Genomic DNA, 23,760 nt, shown 5'->3' on the forward strand with positions numbered 1-23,760 from the left:
CCTGCCCAGTGCTCTGCACACTCAGGGGAGGATTTTCCAGGTGAAATCAGATCTCCATTCATTGAGGAATTCACAGACCTCCCTTCCCCAGGATGCAGAACAAGCAAACCAGTACAATGCTATTTATAACTGTGTTCTACAGCACTGAACAGGAACAACACATTTCAGCCCAAGTTACTCTGCAGATTCTCAATAACCTTGAAGGAGATAAGTATTCAGTAAGTACTAAACAGAGAGGGCCCAGCAGGGCTGGGGAGCACTTGGAAAAACAGAGGCAAAAAAGGAGGAATGAATATAGTGAGGTTGGATTTACCAACCAGGAATGGAGCGCTTGCACGTAATAAAGCAAATATTTACATTAAGCACAATACAGCAATTTATTTAGATGCTTAAATGAAGAATACAAAGGGAAATAAAGATCACAAAATTATACATACTACAACAGTGTGTCATATATTAGATGGTATAAATGAATACAACACCTTGTTGGTGTTAACTAAAGATAAAACTAAATATCCAAACCCAGCACTTTGTCTCAGTGTGCTGCTTCAACACAATACACTTTTATACAGATCTAAAAGGTGTCAAAATTAGTAGCTGCAAACTTGTTTCTTGCATGTGATTTTTCTTTTTTAGCTTAAAAGATTTCAGAAAATGGCTCTGAAATATGTTTGTCATCAGTTGTCATGTCAAGGATATTCAGAACAAGAAAATTCTATAATACAACAGAGCCCAGATATATTTTTATGTTGCTGGCCTCTGGTTGGAGATTGTACAAGGTTATGTGCAAAAACTAAGTCTGTCAAAATTCATACTAGAGCAGTCTCAAGCTTTGCTAGGGAAACTAGATACAGCATTTATTACACAGCAGGGCAACACTAAAAAAGAGAAACAGATCTATGATGGGTACACAAGAACAGTTCCATAAGCTTCACTTGAATAGGTCTAAAAGACTGTACAAATATACATTTCAACTATTCAGAATGATACATGAAAACTCCATTTGCCCAGAGTCTGCTATACAGGGCACCGGGTGGCTGGCACGGCGCTACCGGAGAGGGGCCCTTGGAAAGACACAACTCAACGTGGACAGGGTGAACGGAGGGCTGGAAATGCAGATAAAATAATCCTCTGCTTTTCTCTGTGTGCATTCTGGAGCCACCAGCATATCCATTTTCACATGAAGTTACTGTGCTCGTGCCAGCAGGAGCCCCCAGCCCCTGGGCCAGCAGATCTATACATGAGCCCGGGCAGCAGGAGCAGCTGGCAGGGCAGCGGTGCCCAGGCAGTGCCAGGGCAGCAGGAGCAGCTGGCAGGGCAGCGGTGCCCGGGCAGTGCCAGGGCAGCAGCAGCTGGCAGGGCAGCGGCGCCCGGGCAGTGCCAGGGCAGCAGGAGCAGCTGGCAGGGCAGCGGTGCCCGGGCAGTGCCAGGGCAGCAGCAGCTGGCAGGGCAGCGGTGCCCGGGCAGTGCCAGGCCCAGGGCTGCTCACGCCTGCTGGCTGCTGAGCTCCACCCCGGGCAGGCTGCCGTGCATGGGCTCGGCCCCCACGGCCCCGAAGGCCTCGCCGTCCTCGCTGTCCATTGTGCTGCTCTGCCACTCCATCTGCTCGCTGGCCAGGCTCTCCTCCAGCTCGGAGGCATTTTTCCATTGCGACTGGTCCTTGGACCAAAACCCTTCTACTTTTCCATAGGAACGATTCTTCCACTTTGACTGCTCTTCATCGCTTTCAGATCCACCCCCCTTGGCCTCCACAGCGGGTTTACTGCCCCCGACATCTTCGCTTTGGGAAGATTCATCTGTCCACACTTCTGGTTTTACCTCCAATGCGTTATCTTCAAAATCTGAAACCTGCTGGGAGCCAGGCCCGCTTTCAGACTGGGAAGCTCCATCCTTCCACTCCACTGCATCTTCCTGCTCATCCTGATCACCTTCGCTATCCGAAACGTCACCCACCAGTTTTGTGGGCTCTTCAGCAGCCATTATCTCTTCGTATTTAGAGCTTTCCTCTTGTTTTTGCTCAGCCTTCTCTGGAGACTGTAGTGCGTTTTCCTCCAGGATTTCCTTGGCTAAGCTGTCCTGGGGGTCCTGCACTGTGCTGTCTGTCGAGGGTTTCCCACCCATGTCAGACACACGCTGGCCAAAGGGACTGCGGCTCTCGCTGTATTCCTCCTCTAGGTTTTCGTAGCTGTCTGAGGAACTGTCATTGTCTTTTTCTAAGCTGATTTTTTTATCAACAGTCTTACTGACATTGACCCTGGAATTCTTCTCGTCGTGGTTTTCAAACAGCCACTCGGCATCAAAATCCATCTCGTGTTTGACTTTGTTCAGCTCTTTCATGTTGAAGCCCAGCAGCACCCCAGGTTTGTATTTTTCACAATCCCTGACACATTTCTTCCTTTTGTTGCTGAAGTGAGACGCGATGTCAGATTTCCAGAGCCACAAACTGGCCGCCAGCTTCTCGATCTCTCTCCGAGTGGGGTAGGGCTGCTTATTGAAATATTTTGTAAGAAACGTTTTCCTGGCTTCGTACGAATCATCTTCGTGACCCTTGGGGTCCAGTGCTAGAACTACAGGTTCTTCAGGCTTCTCCTCAAAGGCAGAGGGGGAGTCATCGTCGTCCATCTTCCTCTTCTTCATCAGGGGGAACTCCATGTGCTCGTAGGCGCGTTTCAGCGGCGCGGCCGCGGGGGACTGGCCCAGGCGGGACGAGGTCCCTTTGTCCTGCCCGTTCTGGGTCTTGCCCACGCCCCTGCAGTGCACCAGGTGCAGCGTTATGGTGGAGGCCGTCATGTTGCTCGTGTACACGCCCAGGCAGTGGATGCACTTGTAGGTCAGCTTCTTCTCCACGGGGTGAACCGTCTGAATCACCTGGTGCCTCTCCCGGAGGTGATGCGCCAGCGCGTCGGAGATGGGGCCTTTTAGGATCGAAAAGCACAGAGGACACAGAGTTTTCCCCACATCTTTTTTGTAGGGCACTGCCGCTTGCGGAGAACTTTTGACGGGTACGTCGGATTTCTCCTGGATTTTGGGCTGCGGTTTCGGGGGGACCGGGGGGGTGTTCTGAGCGTGGTAAGCTACGGATTCGGCAGGAGCATCCCGCAGGTTGTAGGTGGTGACGAGGAGGTGTATGTTCGTGTGGCTGCCCTGCTGCAATGTCAAATCAAAGGTGAGGGTGGAGTCAGTTTTAGGTCCCATCTCCTCGTCCACGTGCACCATGCGCATGTGGGCAGCCATCTTCTCCACGTCGTTGAAGGTGGAGCGGCAGTAGGGGCAGGAGAGCCCGTGGATCAGCATGTGATTGAGCAGCGTGTCCGTGGGCAGGTAGCGGTTACAGTAGAGACATTTGCTCGTGAAGTTGTGGATTTTCATGATGTAGTTGGCCACCGCAGGGACCTTCTCGGCCTTGTGCTCCTTCTCAAAGTGGACGCTGTACACGTTTTCGGGGAACAGCTCATTGCAGATTGTACAGATTTTCCACTTCTGCGTGGACGAGGTGTTGACAGTGGAAGGACCTGTAGCAGCCACGGGGGATTTGGAGCCAGACTGCCCCAGAGCTCTGGATGCCTGGGACTGCGACAGCGACGCCTGCTTGAGCTGTGCCGACGACAGTGAGGAGGAGTTGGCAGACTGCAGCGAGTACCTGGCTGAGGCCTGGGACCTCTGCTCCCCTCCCAGAGTGTAAGGCCTTCCGTTGCCACTCGCTGAAAACTGTTTCATGCTTTGTGATTGTTGGGAAAGAGAAACAGCTGCATTGCCACCGAGGCTGAGCCTCCCCCCTGGCTGACCAACGTAACTGGGGGGAACTGATTTAACCCCGTAATTGTTCTGCTGTAGGTGAACGTTTGACATCATATTGACTCCTGCAGAGTTTAACGTGGGCTTTGGTATAGTGAGTCTGTTCATCATCTGCTGCGACGAGAGCGAGCGGACGCTGCCAGCAGACAGGGCACCCATCCTCTGAGGGAGTCCCATAGGCTTTTTATCCTGGGGTTTGGGAGCTATTAGCATCAAAGGTTTGGATCTGGGAACCACTACGTTGGTGTGACCTATCATTGCCGTGACCTGGTACCCGATCCGCTCGTGGTCTTCGATCACGTGCTGGACTAAAGCTTCGTAGGATTTCGGCATGAAAAGGCATCGTTTGCAGTGGATACCCCCCTCCTCTCGGGCACCGGAGCTCAACGGAACTGCACCATTGAGGGACTTTTCGCCTCCCTTGGCTACGTAAGGAGCAGCAACGTGCTGAAAATGTTCCCTGTAAATGTGCTTTCGAACGATTTCGTAGAGCGGGTCACGGTAAGTGCACTTCTTACAGTAATAAACAGCTTGTTCCACACTGTCAGCCTGCTTGGGTTTAAGGCTCTCGTGTTTGTTTTTATCTTTGAAAGTGCTGATGCCTCCACTCGGTGTACTGGCATTGGGAGCATGGAATATTTTAATGTGCGTTTCCAAAGTCTTTTTGTCCGCGTTGAAGGTACAGTAGGGGCAGTTGAGCAGGATCCTGTTCTCAAAGTCTTCGCTGTGAACATTCCGGAAGTGGCTTTTGTAGGCTGAAAAGAACTTCGAGGAGAAGGGACATGCACTGCAGCAAAAGGGCTTTGTCCGATAGTCCTTGAACAGAGAACAGAGCACAGACTAAACATTCAACTGCACTTCTCAGCAAAATAACACCCATGGTATTCTCTACACAACCTTTCTGAACACACTCACAAGTCCCCTGCAACTGCCTCAAACCTTCAATTCACTTCTCTCCCATTTCTGGCCTGCATCAGCCCCTAAAAAGCTGCTCACATGAACACACGCATGATGTGTTGAGTGCCAAGGGGTCCCTCAGGGGTTTAGCCATGACCCCGGCAGGTGAGGCTGAGTCAGAAGTGTCTTTCCCTACTGGTCACAAAAAGCCTCCTCCCTGCAGCTGAGCTGCAAGAAAAGGTCCTTGTGAGCTCCTCTCTAGGGGAAAGCCAAGCAGGACTGTTTGAGGAAATGAGACTGTATCCAGATGAGATACTGCCCACCTGAATCTGCCAAACTTGATAGATGTAATATGGATCTAGAACTTCAGCTATTTCAGTGTCTTTATCCATTATACGCTTCAATAGCACAGATTCCTCCTGAGTGTCAGAACAAGTCCTGTGCACCGAGCTACACACAGGTCACAGGTGAGGGAGCTGGAGAGCTGCACTATAGAAGGAAGCCGGAGTATCTGCTCTGGCCACCTGCTGAAGCCTCACACACCTGGTGGAAACTGGCTCCAACAAAAAAAAACAACCAAAAGCTGTCTCCTCTTATATTACAATTTTTATTCTGGGTTACCTAGAAAAAGGGACATCAGTGTATTTTATGCAAGACAGTACTAAATGGTAATTTTCAGATTCACAGTAGGAATCCATGACAGGATGGGTCCCAGTTTCCTCTACTTGAGCTCTGAGGTGCTCACACAGGGATTCCTTTATAGAGAGGTTTCTGACCTCTCACTGCTGGGATGACTCTGTCCTGCAGCCCCAGCAGAGGATGCTGCAGCCCACACCACTTGCTTGAATCAACAGCATCATCTCCTCCCTCCAGTGCTGGCTCAACTCAAAATTCCTGTATTACTGGCTCAGAAGGACTTGCAGTGCCACTGAGCTGCTGAGCAGAACTAGAAATGCCCAAAGCAGATGTGGGACACAGCCTGTGGGACCCAGAGCTGCACTGACAGTGACCCTGCACTAAGCAGCAGCATCCAGGGAAACAGCTTTGGAAGGGATGGAAACCAGGAATAAAACATCTAAGGAAAGGTGAAAGACCCATTGCCAATTGTATAAAGTTGTTGATCCTTTGGCCAGAGGGCTGGTGAAATTGTGCTAGGCTTGGGAACAGGTGGGAATGGGCTCCGAAGGTGCAGCTGTTTGACTTGAGCAAGGACCCACCAGCTCTGCAGCACTGGCCACCCAGGACCCTGAGACACACACCAGGAACAATTACACAAAAGTAAGAAAAAAAGCACATAGCTTTTTGCTGCCCCTTGAGCTGCCAACACCTGAAAATCAGTAAGGAAAACTGCAGGAAAAGCTCTTGGCATGTCTGGGAAATGCCCTTCAGCATGACCCACTCCAGCCTCAGTGTCAAGTGAAACTCTTACCAACCTGGTTTTTTGTAAGCGATGGGTCCCACAGTCCCACATCCTCCCATGTAGTGTTTTTCAAATAAAAGTCATTAGGTTCAAACTGCTTAAAATCCTGGAGAAAGGAAGATGGGAAGAGAGGACAGAGAGTCAGAAGCAAGGCCCAAGGGCTCCCTTCAGCAATCCCTGAGCACCCCTGCACCCTCCCAGGTGCTGCTGGCCAAGGCAGAGACCATCACCCAGGACAGTGGGGAGTTTGGAGAGCACCTCCTGGGAGGGGGAGAGCTCTGAATATTCTCCATATCACAAAACACCTGCAGAACATCTTCACCACTCATCCTCCTGACCAGCCTACACTGTCATTACAAACTCATCTCATTCCAAAAGCAATCCTGGAGAAAAGCATTCCCAAACTGATGTGTGGCTTTAGGGTTTTTTGGCTGCTTTTTCTGAGGTTGGTGGTATGGTATTTATTTTGTTTGATTGGTTTTGTTTGGCTTTTAATTAATTTCACACAGGAAGCTTTTAAAGTTGGACATGGGTGATGTCCAAGACTCCTAATTCTTATTTTAAAAATTATCTTATGAAGCATTTCTTTGGCATTTCGCTCAGGCATGAAGTCAGCCTGACCCAGGCACAGAGGTGATTCTGTAACTTCAGGACCTGCTGCAGCACAAACACTTCCTGAAAAGCTCAGACCCATTTCTGCCCCAATATCCCACACCCATCCTGCTTCTTCCAGCATTCCTGGGTTTCAGTAGCCACTAATGTTTCTAGAAGTGTTTACAGGCACATTATATCTCAAGTTTCTAAATAACTCCTACTTTGCGTGGAACTTAAAACGAGTCTAAACAAAAATCACGGCGTACACAAATACCTCCCCGTCCCCCTGACTCTGCAGCATTTTAGCTCTAACCCTTGGAGGTGCCATACTTACTTCTATATGTTCTTTACAGTACTCCAAACCAATGTCACTAAGTATTTTTTTCACAGTTTTCCGGGCCTTTCTTAAACTGCCAAGGTTGTTGACAGGAAGTTGGAACATAGTTTCTATTGAAAAAGAAGAGCAAGAGAAAGGTTTAACTCAAATGTGTTTTGTTTGATAATGCTGCACTTTTCATTATCAGTAATTAACTGCCTTATTCCCCCACAGAACTGGTGCCAGAGCTGTGCCATTCCCTAACACACTGTTACATTCTCTGGCTTGTTCCTTGCTGAGGCTGCCCAGGGCACTGCTGAAAGGGCAGCACACTGAGGGAACAGCTACTGCAGGAGCAACAGGCTGCCTCTGGAAATAACTTTCATTTCTTCAGAGTGTCTGTCTTTACCAGTCCTACACTGAAGTACTTCAGAACTCAATTCCCTCCTGTGCAATGTATCCCAACTGATCTGAAAACTGGCAAGCTGAGCTCCAAGGTTTGTGCCAGTCTTGCAAGAGATTTCAGTGTCTCTTCAGTGATAAAGATGCTTCTTGTATTCTGCTGTAGGTAGGGTAAGAAATTAATGCTGTTTCCTCCCTCCACTGTAGTCAGAGCTTTAACTGGCTGAAGCTCTTTAGCAAACACTCTCCTAGGAAGAGAGGACCTGAAAGCTTGGTCAGATCCCTCCAGAGAGAGAAACCACTGGGAAAAGTCCAGGAGATGGCCTAAACCTCTCTGTGTCCCTGGGAACTGTCAGCCTCCCTCCCATCAGTGCCCACTGGGCCTGGCGGGTCCCGCTGAGAGGGAACCCAACTCATGAACTGCTCTTCTCCTATGCTCTATCCATCCTCATCTCTACTGGAAAAACAGTGTCTAATACAACCTAGAGCAAGCCAGGTCCCTTTTAAAGACATGAAGAGTGATTTCAGTGCTTCAGAAATACCTACAGTGACTGCATGATCCCATGTCTCAGAAAAAAATCAGCGAAGCAGCTCAGTCAAGTATGGTCAGGATTTGAATTAATATTTTCAAGTGAATTTCAAATCCCAGGAGATAATAAGAAATGTTATTCCTAGTGATTAATATGAACTGCAGAAAGAGCAGTGCATGAACATAGTGCATGTTAAAGTTCCTGGCAATCTGGGCTGCCTTCTTTGAATCCCAAGTGCCCACCTGAAGAGTGAAGCCCTGTGCTTGCAAAGAAAAGCACTTCTTGTCCCATGACACAGCTAGAGCCAGTGCAGAGCTTGTCTGTAGGCACTGATCACTTGTACACCTGAGTCAGCCACAAGTCTCAAAATGCTGCTTGGTATCTAACGGCTAATTTCAAAATGCCACTGAACTTCTTCAGCAAAGGCATCAAATGCTTTCACTTAATCCTGTATCTGATACAGCTGAACAGGCCACAGGTACCACGACATACAGAAACTCAAAGAAAGCAAATTATTTCCAACTGCCTGAAAACAACATCTCTGGTCTATCCGCAGCATCTTCTTGACTCTGCCCTTTGCCCGCCTCAGTCAAATTTTAAAGACATGAAATTCCCTGGAACTACCTATCACCACCCACCATAGCAGAGGACACAGTTGGATCTTCACACCTGAAACCTCAACTTTCAAACTCCAGCATTTTACATCAACCTTACTTTGCAAGTTCTGCTGGGCAGCTGAATCCAACTCACCTCATTGTAACAAAACCCCTCATCCTTAGGCATACACAGTTAATTTTATTTAGGAAATGTCTGACTATTTAATCTTAGTGAGTGGAGAGTCAGATACAGTCTGATACTATTACAGGCTGTGACTACAACAAAAGCTTTTAGCATCTCCATCCATTTCTATTTACAGCAAGTAACTGCAGCTGTAATGTAAACATCACTCTGCTGGCACCTCCTTGGATGGGGACATAAAAGCAGCTGGGATTAAGCAGCCTCTCAAATCATCATCTAGGCATTAATGCTGCCCTGGAAATGAGGCATCCTTTATCTGCCCAAAAGCTGATGTTTAAGGGAAGACACCTGGAGCATCTCTGACCACATCAACCTACACTGAAGTGCTGGGTGGAATGAATAAATGACTGCTTAAAACCAACCCCAGCAACACCCTGACTAGAAATCTCCAGGTAGGATCCTCAGGTGCCTCAGAAGGCATATCCCAAAGCTCTCTCTCATGTCCAGCGTGTGTGTACACAAACTGGCTGCACCAGCCACAAGGGAATGGCAAAGGAAGCACAGGGACTGTGAGCAGTATCTGGAACCTTCCTTTGCTCTGTCCGTGCAGTTTCCAGCATAAAGGTCCTGTCCACAACCAGGTACTGACTCCTAGAACGATTCAGTAGCCAAATGCAAACAGAAAAGACAAGCTATGAAAGAGCAGAAGATAACTAACTTAGAAGCAGCACACTCTAAGCTCTCACTTCACATTTGCAACAGGGAATGTTTTCTTGACTGCATTCTTGCGCCACTGCACAGAGCCCTCCCTCTGATCTCAGCCCCAGCACTGCACTTGGTTGATGTCTCAGCATTTGGTAGAATGGCTTTCTGCTGTCACAGGCTGCAGAGTAAAACAGTGCTTTGCAGCCAGAAATAAGCCTTTTATCTTGTTCAGGCACCCACACCTGTACGAGCTGGCCAGGGCTCTTCAGGAGGCCACTCCAGCTACCCCTCCTGCACTAAGGTAATTTCTTCTTGGATCACCATGGGATGGCCTGGGTGGGAAGGGACATTAAAGCCCATCCAGTTCCCCCCTGCCATGGGCAGGGACACCTTCCACTATCCCAGGTTGCTCCAAGCCCCATCCAACCCGGCCCTGGACACTTCCAGGCATGGGGCAGCCACAGCTTCCCTGGGATACCTCTGGCAGGGGCTCATAGGGAAGAATTTCTTCTTAATGTCTTCTAATTTCTTCATTTTATCTCTTGAGCTGAATGTTTCTTAAAAGCATTCCATGAAATTTACACTTCCATTCAATTTTCACTAAATAAGTGACCTCGGGATAAAACTGCAGATGTGATTTCAACCCTCTTGTACATGATTAAAAAGAACGAAATATAGCATCAATTTTAATTTCTCTTATGAGCACACGAGGTTCACCCTTCCCTTCCTAATGTTCTCATTTATTCCTACTATGAAAACTGAGAAAACATGAACTTTTTGGTGATCTGACTGACAACCAGAATTACCAACCACCCTGTTGAACAAAGCATTAAGTGTGAACAAGTGTGCAACACAGACATTTGTATTAGCAAGGTACAACCCCAGCCTGTTCTGTCCCATCGTGACTCAGCTCAATCTTGTCTTTCTAAAATAATCAGCAGTGTAAGAGCTCTAGTTCATTAAAGCAGATTTTAACCAATTTTGAAATAAACAATACTATTTGCTGTTATTTCTGTGCATGCTTATAAAACACAACTGCTCTTACTCTGTTTTCCCCTCTCCCCCTCATCGTGCTGTGCTGCTTCACAAGGTCCAGCCTTTCTGTGCTCCTTCCCCCTCTCCTTTCTTGGCTGGTTCTTGGCCTCCTTGGTCCTTACCTCGCTCATTTTCCCATTTCTCCTCTTCCCTGTGCCAATTCATAGCGTCCACATTCTTTCGTCGTTCTCTCTCATCCTGTCTCCACCGCTTCTTGATATCTTTGTCCTTAACTTGCTCATTTTCTCTCCTCTTCTCATCATCCCTGTGCCATTTTATTGTTTCTGCATTTTTCTGCGGCTCCACGCTTCTTTTGAGATAGTCTTGTCGCCTCCTCCTCTTTTTTAACATATCCCTTTCCCTGGCACGAGCCTGCTTTTCTTTCTGGGAAAGAAAAGCTTTACGGGGCATCATGAGCTGCTGCTGTACCTGCAATAACATCGTATCCATGGAATGATGCACTCTGAACACGCACTCAGGCACCACAGCTCACCTGGAGCTCCACACCTCACACCCAGGCAATGCCCTGCTCAATGCCCTGCTCCTCCTCTTCCCTCCTGAGCCCGGGCTCGCCAAGCTGGGCCAGGCCAGGCCGGGCCAGCCCCAGGGGCACCTCAGTGACCCCAGGAATCCCGGCTGAGCAGTGGCAGTGGCATTTCTGTCCCCTCCCTGCAGCTCCTCCTCCCCCAGAGCCTCTGGCAGCCCCTCGGCTTTGCTGCTCCCGCTGAGGGACAGGCTGTGGGTGGACAGAGGTGTGACCTTGGGGACCTTCAAACCAGCGCCCCTCTCTTCCTGGAGGGATGCATTTAATCCAATTTAAAGGTGCTAATTTTTCTTTCCAGACCTCCAACTCCACCCAGTTTGGGTGAAAATGGCTCTCTTGGCTGGGAGGAGGGAAGGGGGATTAGGAGACAAGCCACAATCTGAAAAATTGTGTAAGCTTTGTTTCCTGGGGAAACCTGGCCAAAACATTTAACTGCAGTTAATGAAATAAGTCCTGACTCATCTACCCAGACTTCCTCCAAGTGTGTTATGTCTTGCTATTCACAGGAACAAAGGGAAAAAAATGAGACTATTTACTTGGAGTTTCTGCTGACAGCATTCCTGAGGGGTGGGGCTTCTCGGGGCTGGTGTTTTGAGGCTTGGGGCATTTTGTTTCTAGAGAGGTGTCAATGGAGACTACATTTAACAAACTGTATTTACTTTTGGTCATTTCTCCGTAGTCACCCAACACATTCACATTTTCAAATGTAAAAGTGTTAGTACCTGCAATTTTGAAATCATGGAAGAATTTGTATCATTATTGATAACATTTAAATATTTTTCTGTACACACTGAGCAATGTTTCAGAAAAGGAAAATTGCAGTTGCAGGCCAGGTTTGAGTTCTTTGGTTGGGTTTTTGTTAAGTTTTGAAGAAAGATTTGCAGAGGTCTAATCAAAATGAAAACTGCAGAAATGACAAAATTACTAGATTACAATACTTAAGCAAAGCCTAAAACAAAATGAAACAAATGTACTTTTAAAATTTAGCTACCTTATGGAAAGCACTTGTTCCCAGCATGCAATACTCCATCTTTTTCCTACAGAAAAAGCAATGTTTCAAACCCTTATTCTAAAAGCTGTTCCTTTCCCCTACAATACATCCCACCCCACACACTTTAACCCTCTACTCTGGTCTATTGCCTTTGTTAGGTCTGTATCACGATCCCATGGCTTTCATTCCAACAATTCAACCCCAAATTTATTAATATCCATAATAATGCTAAAAGGGAAGGGCTGCAGCAGAGTCAAACACCATAATAAAAAAATTCATGCAGTGTGGTAACACACTAATACATAAAATTCCGATTATGCTAAAAATGACTTCATTAAAAGGGTGGGTAGCTCTCTACCAGACAGCCTGGGTTTGGGTATTAAATATTTCTCAGTAACAGTTGGCATTAAAATCAAAAAGCAACGGGAGCCCAGGATCACACCCTCAGTGCCACCCAGCCACTGCAAATCTGCACCACAGTTTCAGTTCTCTGTGGGCTGGGTGCCAGGACATTACTGCTGTTTACTAGAGCAAACTTAACTCATTATCTTTGTAAGTGTACATTATCATTACAATTTTATCAGTAACCTGGTTCAATTTCAATAACAATAACACGAAACACATCATGCAAATGATTTTCCCTCCCCCACCCAAGGCAAGCAGCAACATTTCAATCTGTCATTGTTGTATTTTCTTTCATTTGTTTCTGCTGCTGGGAGCTTTTCCCCCTTTGGTTTTATCTTTTCACAGGATTCTCCCCTCCCCTCCCTTTATATAGCCCACTTTGACTGATCAGTTTATAGACAAATGATAGAAAATACCTTAATAAAAAGCATTTCAGCTGAATTTCCAAAATTAAACATTTCACTTGAGATTCAAATAAGTAATGTCATATTCCAAGGAATAACTTAAAGGGACATCCAACTTAAATTGCAGATCTTTGAACTTTCCTATCCCAAGTCAGAGCGTTTCCCCCAGTTTGTTCAGCATTCCAGAATCATCTCTCTTGCAGACTAAACTAGCTTTCACTTTCACCTCTGATGGTTTTAAACCGGCAGAAGAGTGAGAATTTTAAACCAGGAAACCAATTAATCTGCAGTGAAGCTGCCAGAGTGATTGATCCCAAAGCCCCCAACCTCTCAGTTTTTCTAGAATCCAAGTTGGTGTTCCTTTAAGTTCAACATGTCCAAACCTCAGAAGCAAACAGTCAAAACTATCCTTTTTTAGCCCATACTTTGGCAAATGAAAACCTTTACTCCTCCCCATCTCTGCAGCACTTCTGACGAGGCATTTACCTCCAAAATGAATGGTGCTTGGGCGTCTCAGACTCATTGGACAAGCTTCAAGCACAAGCCTCCAAAGCCAATTCTCGTTGCAGAACGCCCCCTCGGGGCTCTGTTACACCCCCTGGGGGAGCCCAAGGCCCGGGCACAGAGGAAGACTCATATCCTGCTGGACAAAACAGAGAGCAGAGATAAGAGGCGTGATAAGGGCAGTGTCACACTGACAGCTACACACCGCAGCCGTGCCTGTGCCGGGGCTGCAGGGCAGCTGTGCTGCAGCAGGTCTGAGCACGCTTGTGCTCCAGGTTTGTGCCGATTGTGCTGGGGACTCTGCAGCGCTCAGGTTTCAGCTCAGGTACCCAGCGCCACAAACCCAGCAGGGCAGAGGCTGGGAACGCTCCTCCTCACACTCCAACCCCCTGTGCAGCGCCCCGTGAGCACCTGGGGCATCAGCAGCACAGCACAGCTGAGCCTGGCCCCTCAGGGACACTGCCGCCACCCTCGGGCACTGCCACCACCCTGGGACACTGCCACCATCTCCATCCGACACTGCCACCATCTCCATCCTGGGACACTGCCGCCACCCTCGGGCACTGCCACCACCCTGGGACACTGCCACCATCATCCATCCGATACTGCCACCATCTCCATCCGACACTGCTGCCACCCTCGGGCACTGCCACCATCCTGGGACACTGCCACCATCATCCATCCGATACTGCCACCATCTCCATCTGACACTGCCGCCACCCTCGGGCACTGCCACCATCCTGGGACACTGCCACCACCCTCGGACACTCCCTGGGAGGCTCCCTACAAACAGGTCCCACCTTACATGACAATGGGACATCCAACAGGTGACATGGCCTCCAGCCACAGCCCCAGGACACACATTCCTCTGGTAAGCACTCAGATTAACACTGGCAGAGGATGGGCAGTTGGGGAAATGGCATGTAAATGATCACACTTTGTGGGAAGACTGTTCAACTGACATCAGCCACGGACAGAAAGTCAGGCTTGCACATAGTGGAAACACAACCGGTACCGTTAGAACCATAAAATCTGAAACTACCAAATCTAAAGTTTATAAAAGCAAAACTTGTTGAGTCATTAATAATTACTCTGCCAGGGAGTAAGGCAATATAAATTGTGAGATTTTAATCTCTTGATTACTCAGACAGAACAGCCTCAAGTACAGAGTGCTTTTCTTTGGCAAGTACACTTCCAAGAAAAGACACTACAACATTTTAAGAAATTAAAAAAGACAACATTTTTAAAATACTTCACATGGCAGCAAACCTGAATACTGGAATAGTGCACGTGCTTTATTTAACAAGAGCATCGCCCATACCCTCAGGCACACAAAGATGCGTTATTTTGTTTCACAGTGGATCATTTTCTGACCAGAAGGCGTCCCTGTGTGTCCAGCAAGTCCAAATGAGCTCTCTCCCAGGGAGTCCTCCCTGCAGCAAACACACTTCTGGGTGAGGACCCATCAGCCTCGAGAGCAGATCAGTGGCAATTACTGCATCAGGCTGATGATAGTGAGCTCAGGGAAGTACTTCATCCCATGCTGGGTCTCCCAGACACCGAGGATCATTTCCCTGTGCTGTGCTGCTGACAAGGATCCCCGAGTACCTGGCATGCTTCTTATGTTATGTCATCCAAATGTCTTTGATTTTAGCCACTATTTTGCCAGTATTTCAAGCTGAAGAAGTTACTGGTTTATACCTAACAGCCCAAGACAGAATCATGCATCAGAGGTGGCAGCAGCTCCGTCTTCCTGGGCAAGATAAAACAAGACTTGGTTTCTTGATACTGTGTGTTTTATTTCCCTACTCCAGCTGCATTTGAAACAAGGTAACTTTTAACAATTTGCCCAGCAAACTGCCTTTCATAGCCTGCTCTAGAAGCCAGCCATGAAATAGATTTGCAGAGAAAGCTGGTAGTGCAACACTGAGTGAAATCTCTTAAAATACAGGGAAAATATGCAAGAAAATGAACCTGTGGTTCCCACAGCAACAGAGAAGCTGCCTTTCCGTGTATGCAGGTTAAATGATGCTCGGTGGTGTGATGGTGTAGAATATTCTATATTCACATGAGGACAGCGAGGGCCTGTCCCTGAGACCTGACAATTCCAGGACAGCTGAGCAAGGACCAGTGACAGACGGGAAGCACAAGGGTTATCTCAGGGAAGAGTGAGCAACTGGAATAGAAGTATCAGAAAAAAGGAATAGAAGTATCAGAGAGAAGAGAGAATTTGGGAGAACAGAAACTACTGAGAGCCCTCCTGAAAGCAAGAGTTGCAATTAACTCTCTCTGCTCCCTGTACAGAGAGTGATTGAAGAGTCTCTTCCAACACACCTCTCACTGGCTGACACTGAGCATTTTCACTTTCTTCCCTGGGACTCTTCCCTCCTTCTTGAAGCATTTCTGGCCTGGTTTAGTGAGGGCTGTGCACCCACACTCCTGTGAGGGTAATGAGATTTGTTCAGCAGCACATCTGAAATGCCAGACAAGGAGGGCTCCTGTGCAATGCGCTGTAATCCCGAGGAGGCTGTTTGGTAACAGCAGCGACACTTCCAGCTGAGAGCCCTCCTCAGTCCCTGCAGCAGGGAGCTCTGCCCAGAGCAGGGAGGGCTCCAGGCTCACAGCTCAGCCACAGCAGCGATTTGGGGTGCAGAGCCAGCGCCCCCTGCTCTGAGTGAGCCCCAGCCCTCCTGCTCAGGTGTGTACCCACAACAGGAATCAACACAAACCCTAAGTGCCACCCTCTGCAAACCCCAGCTCTAAAGCTGAGGATATCACCCTGATGGAAACCCCCAGCTGCAAGCTGCTACCTGGACAAAGCACTGTAAGACCTGACACACTCCAGCTCCCCCTCACAGGCACACAGGCAGCTTGTTAACAGCCTCTCTGTCAAAAAGCCAAGGATTTAAAAATACTAAAAACCACTTCAGAGACTAGATCAGCAACTTCCAAAACCAGTTTCAAGTTGTGTGTAAAATCAAAAGGACCATTTCACACCACTTCTCAGGGCATCCTACACAAACACGGCCTCAGGAGAGAAGTCCATCTAAAATGTGGTACTAAAGAAAACCCCACCTTATCTGGGGAGGAAATTCTGAGACTAAGAACGTTTAACATCCTGTTTCAGTGGTTACAGGCAATTTTCAGTAAAGGTTTATGAAACTCTGGTTTATACCTTTTTGTTTGGGCTTGCTGCCTAGCCTCAGCTTGACTTTTGCATTAAGAACTCCCAACTTCCCATCCAAGGAAGAACTATGGAAGGCAGTTGTAGTGAAAGGAATCAGAAAGGCTGGCATGCCTCAGTCTCCATTCATTCTTTATTTAAAGGCTATAAAACCACCTTTTGCAGTTCTGCAGACAGGGATCTCCTAAGTCATTCACACACTTCTCATTCTTGCTCAATTTCTGGAATTTTCCACTGGAGCCCGAAGCTCCATCTGGTGGGTGTGGACACTCACTGCAAAACTGAGCAGGAATTAACTGTTTCCTCATCAACTTCGCTTCAGCAGGAGGAGTCCTGGGCACTGTGGCATCTCTGTGCCCCCATCTGAAATACAAAATGGCCATATTTTGATTGCTCTGGGAACCACAACTCCTTATTTCTGTTCTGGTGAACAATCTGCTTCCCCAGGCTCTGCTGGGAACAACTGGTGCATTTTCTGATTTTGATGATGTAGGCCGAGGTATGTTAAAGAATGCTGGTAGCTGTAGTTGAATGTTTTCTGAGAGATCTTTTCAACACACATGATAAAGACCACATCAACTCTGGCAACCTCTGTTGCATTCTGAAAAGCACTTTGAAATCGTGTTCATTCTCTAGGGCACAAGAAATCCTGAATTAGAGACACAGCTCCAGAATTATGCTTGCACACCTCCTGCCATCTTGGGGAATATCTTCTGTGACTGTTCAAGACCTCCACAGATAAATGTTTATATGCACACAACATGGGCAGCTAAATCAATATTCAATACACATCCTCAGTGTGAGAGTCGAGCTTGTTCAGGGCTATTTCTAAAAGATTTTGGTGTGAAATGCAATAAAGCCTGCACATCTTGCAGAAATTTGAAATCCAGCCTGAAGATCATTGAAGCACAAAGGATATTATTTGCTTACACCATGATATCCACACCTCAGTGATCAGGAAAAACGGCTGCATGGGTATGCTCTACAATTCCAAAATAATCCTCATCTAGATTGTAGCTAAGCATGAGCAATCCCAGAATAAAAATAATTTTGGAAACAGAAGCATGATTAATGAATGAGCAGTTACCATTTAAATTAAATCAAGAATCACCTTTATATTTTCAATCCAAAGCTCGCAAAAACATTTGTGTAATTAAACAAAGCAGCACAGTAGTTGCTGTAAAACGTGCAAGAACAAAGCAAATAATCAATATACACGTAATTTATGATTGGATTACACTGACTGGGAAACTGCAGCCAGATCAGACTGCAAGTGAAAATGGTCCCCTGCCCTCTGTGTCATGTTTCCTGACATCAGCACTGTGTCAACAGCCAGAGCAGAGCCCTGATACAGCCAGAGGAGTGGTTTGGGGCAGAGCAGCTCCTTCCCTCACCCAAACAGCGGTGCTGGGCTCCAGCCAAGCCCCGGGGCAGCAGGAAGCAGCTCCAGCCCTGCCCTGGCAGCTCCCACACACAGAGACAGACACAGACAGATATACACAGACACAGGCACAGATACACACACACAATCACACACAGGCACAGATACACACACAGGCACAGATACACACACACAATCACACACAGGCACAGATACACACACACAATCACACACACAGGCACAGATACACACACACAATCACACACACAGACACAGACATACACAGGCACAGATACACACACACAATCACACACAGGCACGGATACACACACACAATCACACACACAGGCACAGACATACACAGGCACAGATACACACACACAATCACACACACAGGCACAGATACACACACACAATCACACACACAGGCACAGATACACACACACAATCACACACACAGACACAGACATACACAGGCACAGATACACACACAGGCACAGATACACACACACAATCACACACACAGGCACAGACATACACAGGCACAGATACACACACAGGCACAGATACACACACACAATCACACACACAGGCACAGATACACACACACAATCACACACACAGACACACAGGCATGCACACCCAGAGCGCAGAGCAGCCCTGCGGTGCCCTCAGCACACAAAAGAGCACAGCACTACTTTGCCCAGCCCATCCAAAGCCCCGCCAATGCACGCTGTCTCAGACAGCAGATCCAGCAGATACCGGAGGGATCTCGCCAACTGGCTGCATCTGAGTTTTCCAAGGGTAAAAATAGGCACTGAAGGAGGCTGGTGCCGCTTGTTTTCCCTTGCCTTACACTTCACACACGCGAGGCACCGACGCTGCCATTGCAACAGGAAAGGCTGTAAACACGAGCTCCGGCTCAGTCTTACACTGCACATTTCTTACCTCTCCCCTTCTGCCTAAGCACAGCTCCCAAAGGGCTCCAGCCCCTGCCTACATTGCAGCGTTAGGCCACCTCAGCTACTGCTGTCCTCCATCTGCCTCAGGAACCTTCGGTAGGCAAAGGGCTTCATAGCAACAGCAGCAGCAATGGGAAACAAAACAAAAAGATCATGAACTTGAATTTGACTATTTAGGTGAAAAAGCATTTGAAGACCACTATCGTGCCCACTCAGACTTCCAGAGCCATTTTGTCCCCTGACTGCTGCTGCTATGAAGCTGCATCACCAACAGCTTCCTTGGCCCAGCTGCAGCACGGGCACAAGCTGTGAGATCCAGAGTCCCATCAGGAATCACTGCACACAGAGGGAGAACAGGGTGAAAGAAAGCATTGGCTGAGACCTGGGAGAGGAGCTGGGGCAGGGAATAAACAGCCAAAAGTGAAGGCAGGCTTGAGAGCAGGCCCTGTCCTCCACCTGCAGCACTGGAGGAGTGCAAGTGCTCCCTCAGGGAACAGCTGCTCACACAGTTGCTTTATTTTTATTTATTGTTGAGTGTTTTAGATACAACTTGAGAAGCAGATATTAAATGAAAGCTTTTTGCCAAGTGATCTGCATACATCTGCAGGTGTGATGTGTCCACAAGGTCAACTACACAGGCCTTGGACTCCACAGCCACTCTCAGTTTTCATCTAAATAATCTCTAATGCCACCTTAAAAAAGCCACCAAAACAAAAGCCAGTAAGGATAAAAGTGGCGGTAACTGAAAGTGAGTCACTGCAGAAAAAATGGTATTTACTCCATTCTTACTCCAAACCATCAACCCTCATTCACATTCAAGAGCACTACAGAGAAATCAGAGACACGAAATACAAGCTCCAGTTTGCCTTCTGACACCAGAGCTGCAGTGAAGCTCTAACAATGCAGTTCCTGCCTGGAGGCACATGGCCCTCAGGTAGATAAACGGGAGTTCCACCCTTTGGAAAGCCTTTACTCAAAGCTGGAACACCCATCTGATTTTCAAACCAGACTTCAGTTCCTCCTGAAAGCTCCAAAGGAACAGGCCATTGTGGCCATCCTGCCTAGGCGGCAAGGGCATTCTTCCCAAATGTGTCAGGTGGGGCAAAGTAAACCTCCCACACATACTGAAGGTATAGGACTTCTTTTTAGTAAAACTAAATTAACATCAACAAGGGCTCTTTTTTTTCCAATGCAGAGACTCAGAGCAGCACCTTTCATTGTCATCTCCATCTCTTACACTATCAAGAAACACCACTAGCAACAGATTTACTTCTATGAGCAGAACTATCTCCCCATTAGAAATTATCCTGTTACAATTATGTTCATAGGAACCATACCCTACATTTATATATATATATATATATATGTGTCTGTGTGCAAATCTGGGCACAGAGCAGCTCTTGACTCAATATAACAAAAAAATCGTGTGATGCTTGTTTAGATACAGGCCAGCATAGTCAGCTGCTGCCTTTTCGAACAAGCATGGTGTGTGTATCTTAAAGAAAATAATCCCACTACATGTAGCATTATTAATATACAAACTCAGCTGCACTAATGGCTTTTAACAATGTCAATTTTGCCCATGCAGGTAGAGCAGCTCCAATGGCACCTGTGAAACAGCACAGTGAGCAGCTGCAGCCTCAGAGCTCTTCCCTGCCTCTCCTGGCACCTCTCCTACAGACTTTTAACTAGTCCTCCTCAGATCTGATACTGCTTTGTTCATTCCCAATGGAATTTTGTGTCCCTTAAATACCTCAAGTAGAGGAGCAAAGATGACTTCCCCTTTCTGAAAATAAAACCCCACAAAAACCACCCCAACACATTTCCTATGAAGCTGCTAAATGTTACTTGCAGCTACCTCAAACATATTAACCTAGGAGCACCATCTTTGCTTCCACAAAATCACTTGTTTCAATTTCTTTCTTTGCATCAATCAAATCAGCTGCCATCTTAATAACAAGCTATAAAATACACATTTGGACCATATCACTTATGACTACTGATAAGATTCTGCTGTAAACTTCAGTGTTTACTTTCAGTATTTACGTTATTACAATGTGGCAGAGCTGAGGTGGGAACAATCAGCCGTTATTCACCCTGCAGTGTGTGAGCAGCCCCAGAACAGTGTCCTGCCTTTCCCTCCAGCTCACAGTGCCCAGAACAGCACAGGGACTGGGGCAGCACCAACAAGTGAGAGCTCACACTTAACCCACACGCTGTGGCACTAACAGGGACCGCTGTGCCAGTGGCAGGGAGCACTTCTGGCCACTGGCGACCTCTGCCCTGCACACAGAAAACCCATCACGTTCCTGCTCTCAGCCCGAGGAGCACACGCACCTTCCTGGTGTGCAGCTGGTGCTGAACGCTGCAGGGCATGAACTTTCCAAAACAGTCAGGAAGTTCCTCTTCAGTCTTCCTCTCCTGTGAAGACTTCCCATTGCCAACTGTGGCACTGGGTCTGTCTCACCTGCAGGCAAAGGAGTCACCTTTCACCTTCCCCTGCACACCCAGCAGCAGCTACCTCCCTCAGCCTAACACAAGTGCACTGCAGGCTCTTCATGACAACACACCCTGACACAGAAATAGTGGTAACATAAAGAGATGCCTTCTACAAACCTGTCTGATGGACCAATGCTTCTATTCAAAACAAAAAAAAATTACTTTTAGTAATGGGGCACTAAAACGGTATCAGTTTTCAATGATCTCAGAGATGTCCCCTGGGAGCATCTCATGTCTGCTGGATACCAAAAAGTCACTCTTGAATGCTAGCTAAGAAATAATGCTAAGTTGAGCACAGGGCATCTAACTACCAAAAACAGTGCAAAACCATCCAGCTTAGTGTCAGTTTTGGAGAACAAGTTATTTGTTGTGTGTCAAAAAGGACATCTCTAGGTAGACTGAAGGTGGAAATATATGCTGTAAAAATCTTCAGAAAAGGTAACCATTATGTTACAACTCATCAGCATCTGGTGTAATTCTCTTAACAATTCTCCTCTGTTGTCTCCTTTAAGATTTCAGCACATACCATGGTAATGTTCATCTACTGATATCAAATTACTGCTCAACATCTGCAACTGCACATCTGCAAAGGAACCAAGCTTTGGTTTGGTTTGTTATTAAAAGCAGGAAAAAAAAAAGCTTTTCTGTTTCTTAAGCAGACTGATCCATCTTTCTCACCTAGAAGGATGACAACTTGTGATTATGAGTTTGCAGAGTCCTGAAGTGAAAGTTTCCAAGTAGGAGACCCTGCAGGAGGGAGCACTGCTGAGGCACACGAGGCTGAGCTGCACAGCAGCCAGCTAAGGTCGGTCCATGCTACCCTGACAGGTGGGGTAGCATGGACCTCACACCTCCAAGCAGAAATAGAAAATAGCAGCAAAAATAAATAGGAACACAGCTAGGGAAATAAACCCCTCAACTCAAGAAAGAGGGGCTTTCTCTACAAGGAACACAAACCTCTCTGACCTACCAAACGGCCTAAATACACCCAACAATCATCAACACCTGGCAGTGCCCAGTTCGGGGGCTCTGCCCTGCGGTCCCAGACAAAGCCCCTCGAGGCTCGCCCCACAGCGGGGACTGCAGCCCCGTGCCCAGAGTGGGGACAGCCAGCCGGGAGGTGACAAGGGCCCAGAGCCGGGGCCGGGCGGTGACAGGGGCCCGGGAGCCCCGGTCCGGCGGTGACAGGGGCCCGGGAGCCCCGGTCCGGCGGTGACAGGGGCCCAGAGCCGGGGCCGGACGGTGACAGGGGCCCGGGAGCCCCGGTCCGGCGGTGACAGGGGCCCAGAGCCGGGGCCGGACGGTGACAGGGGCCCGGGAGCCCCGGTCCGGCGGTGACAGGGGCCCAGAACCCGGGCCGAGCCGCCCGGTGCCCGCTCCGTCCCCGCCCCCCGCCGCAGCGGTGCCCGGCGCGCAGGGCGCCCCCTGCCGGCTGCCGCCGCGCAGCGCCCCGGCCGGGCTGCGGCGGATTCGGGGGGGCCGGGGGTGTCACGCCCGCGGCCGCTGCCCGGAGGCACCGGGGGTGCGCCGAGCCCCCGGCACCGCGCACGCACTGCCACTTGTCCGGGAACCCCCGCCCGGGCTGCAGCCGCCGCGGGAAGGGGTGCGTGGCACGGGGGTATCTGTCCGGTGCGGCTGCCAGGCTCCGGGTTTCGTGTCTCCCGCCTTTGTCTCAGCACCGGGTGTCGGTAACTGCAGCCCGGGGCAGGGATGGGTGAGGCAACGGCGCTGCATCCCGCGGCTGCGGCTCGGGATGGCAGCGGCGGATCCCGCCTTTTCCCGCGGGCAGGGACCCCTCGGCTGCTCCCATTCATCGCGTCCCCGGCGCCGCTCCAGCACCAACTCCGCCGGCGGGGCCCGGTGCAGCTGCACACCGAGATGCCGGACGCGGCCGGCAGCAAGCGGTCCCGCTCCCTCGGGCTGCCGGGACACGTCCGTGTGGGGAAGGGAGGCGGCCGGGGCCGGCGGCGGGGAGGCAGCAGCGCCGCGGTCCCCGCAGCCGCCGGGGCTCCTCAACATGTGTGCGGGCGGGGAGGGGCCGCTGCCAGCTCCGCACGCCCGGTGCGGCGGGCAGGGCGGCGGGCTCGGCGCGGGATGCCCGGGGGAGGGAGGGGGCGGTCGGGCGCTGTCCCCGCCCGGGTCGCACCGCGGACCCGCGCTCGCACCTACCTGACCGGGCTCTCCTCGCAGCGAGGGCGGGCTGGGGCGGGGGGGGCCGCCGGACCCTCCCCGGCGCCGCCCGGTCCCGGGGCGGGCGGGCGGAGCGGAGCCGCCGGCGGCGCGGGGGAGACAAAGGGGGAAATGACGGGGAGGGGGTGCAGTGTGTGGGGCGGGCGGTGCGGAGCGGCCGCGGGGGCGGGGGCGGCGGTCACTGGGCCGGGTGCCCGGGGCGGGGGCGCGGGCGGGGGCAGCGCCCGGGCCCCTCAGACAATACAGCCGGGTCCCGCTGCCCAG

The 23,760-nt window shown here is 49.3% G+C and overlaps 1 protein-coding gene across 2 annotated transcripts; it reads right to left on the reverse strand.

Moving 5' to 3' along the window:
* Positions 1–1,437: 1,437 nt before the first annotated feature.
* ADNP (activity dependent neuroprotector homeobox) lies at positions 1,438–23,549 on the reverse strand. 2 transcript variants are annotated; one of them, XM_054274345.1, is made up of 6 exons: positions 23,476–23,549; positions 13,263–13,416; positions 10,555–10,861; positions 7,041–7,153; positions 6,126–6,218; positions 1,438–4,611 (listed from the first exon to the last, which is right to left on the reverse strand). In XM_054274345.1, exons 3-6 carry the CDS (start codon positions 10,844–10,846, stop codon positions 1,486–1,488), a joined length of 3,624 nt encoding a protein of 1,207 aa, XP_054130320.1. In that variant the 5' UTR covers positions 10,847–10,861; positions 13,263–13,416; positions 23,476–23,549; the 3' UTR covers positions 1,438–1,485. The 2 variants fall into 2 exon arrangements, with proteins under 2 accessions (XP_054130320.1, XP_054130321.1); XM_054274346.1 differs by having other exon boundaries at positions 13,263–13,419; positions 23,476–23,512.
* Positions 23,550–23,760: the final 211 nt, after the last annotated feature.

This window comes from Melozone crissalis, unplaced genomic scaffold (assembly GCF_028551555.1).
Source record: "Melozone crissalis strain CALT ecotype California unplaced genomic scaffold, PUWL_Pcris_2 ptg000017l_1, whole genome shotgun sequence".
In the NCBI taxonomy this organism is placed as follows: Eukaryota; Metazoa; Chordata; class Aves; order Passeriformes; family Passerellidae; genus Melozone; species Melozone crissalis.

Coding starts and splice junctions, on each gene's coding strand:
- ADNP (XM_054274345.1), bottom strand. CDS start 10,846: ATGATGCCCCGTAAAGCTTTTCTTTCCCAGAAAGAAAAGCAGGCTCGT. Junction 7,154..10,554: donor GAAATGGGAAAATGAGCGAG/GTAAGGACCAAG, acceptor CTTTTTCAATAG/AAACTATGTTCCAACTTCCT. Junction 6,219..7,040: donor ACTGTAAAGAACATATAGAA/GTAAGTATGGCA, acceptor TCCTTTCTCCAG/GATTTTAAGCAGTTTGAACC.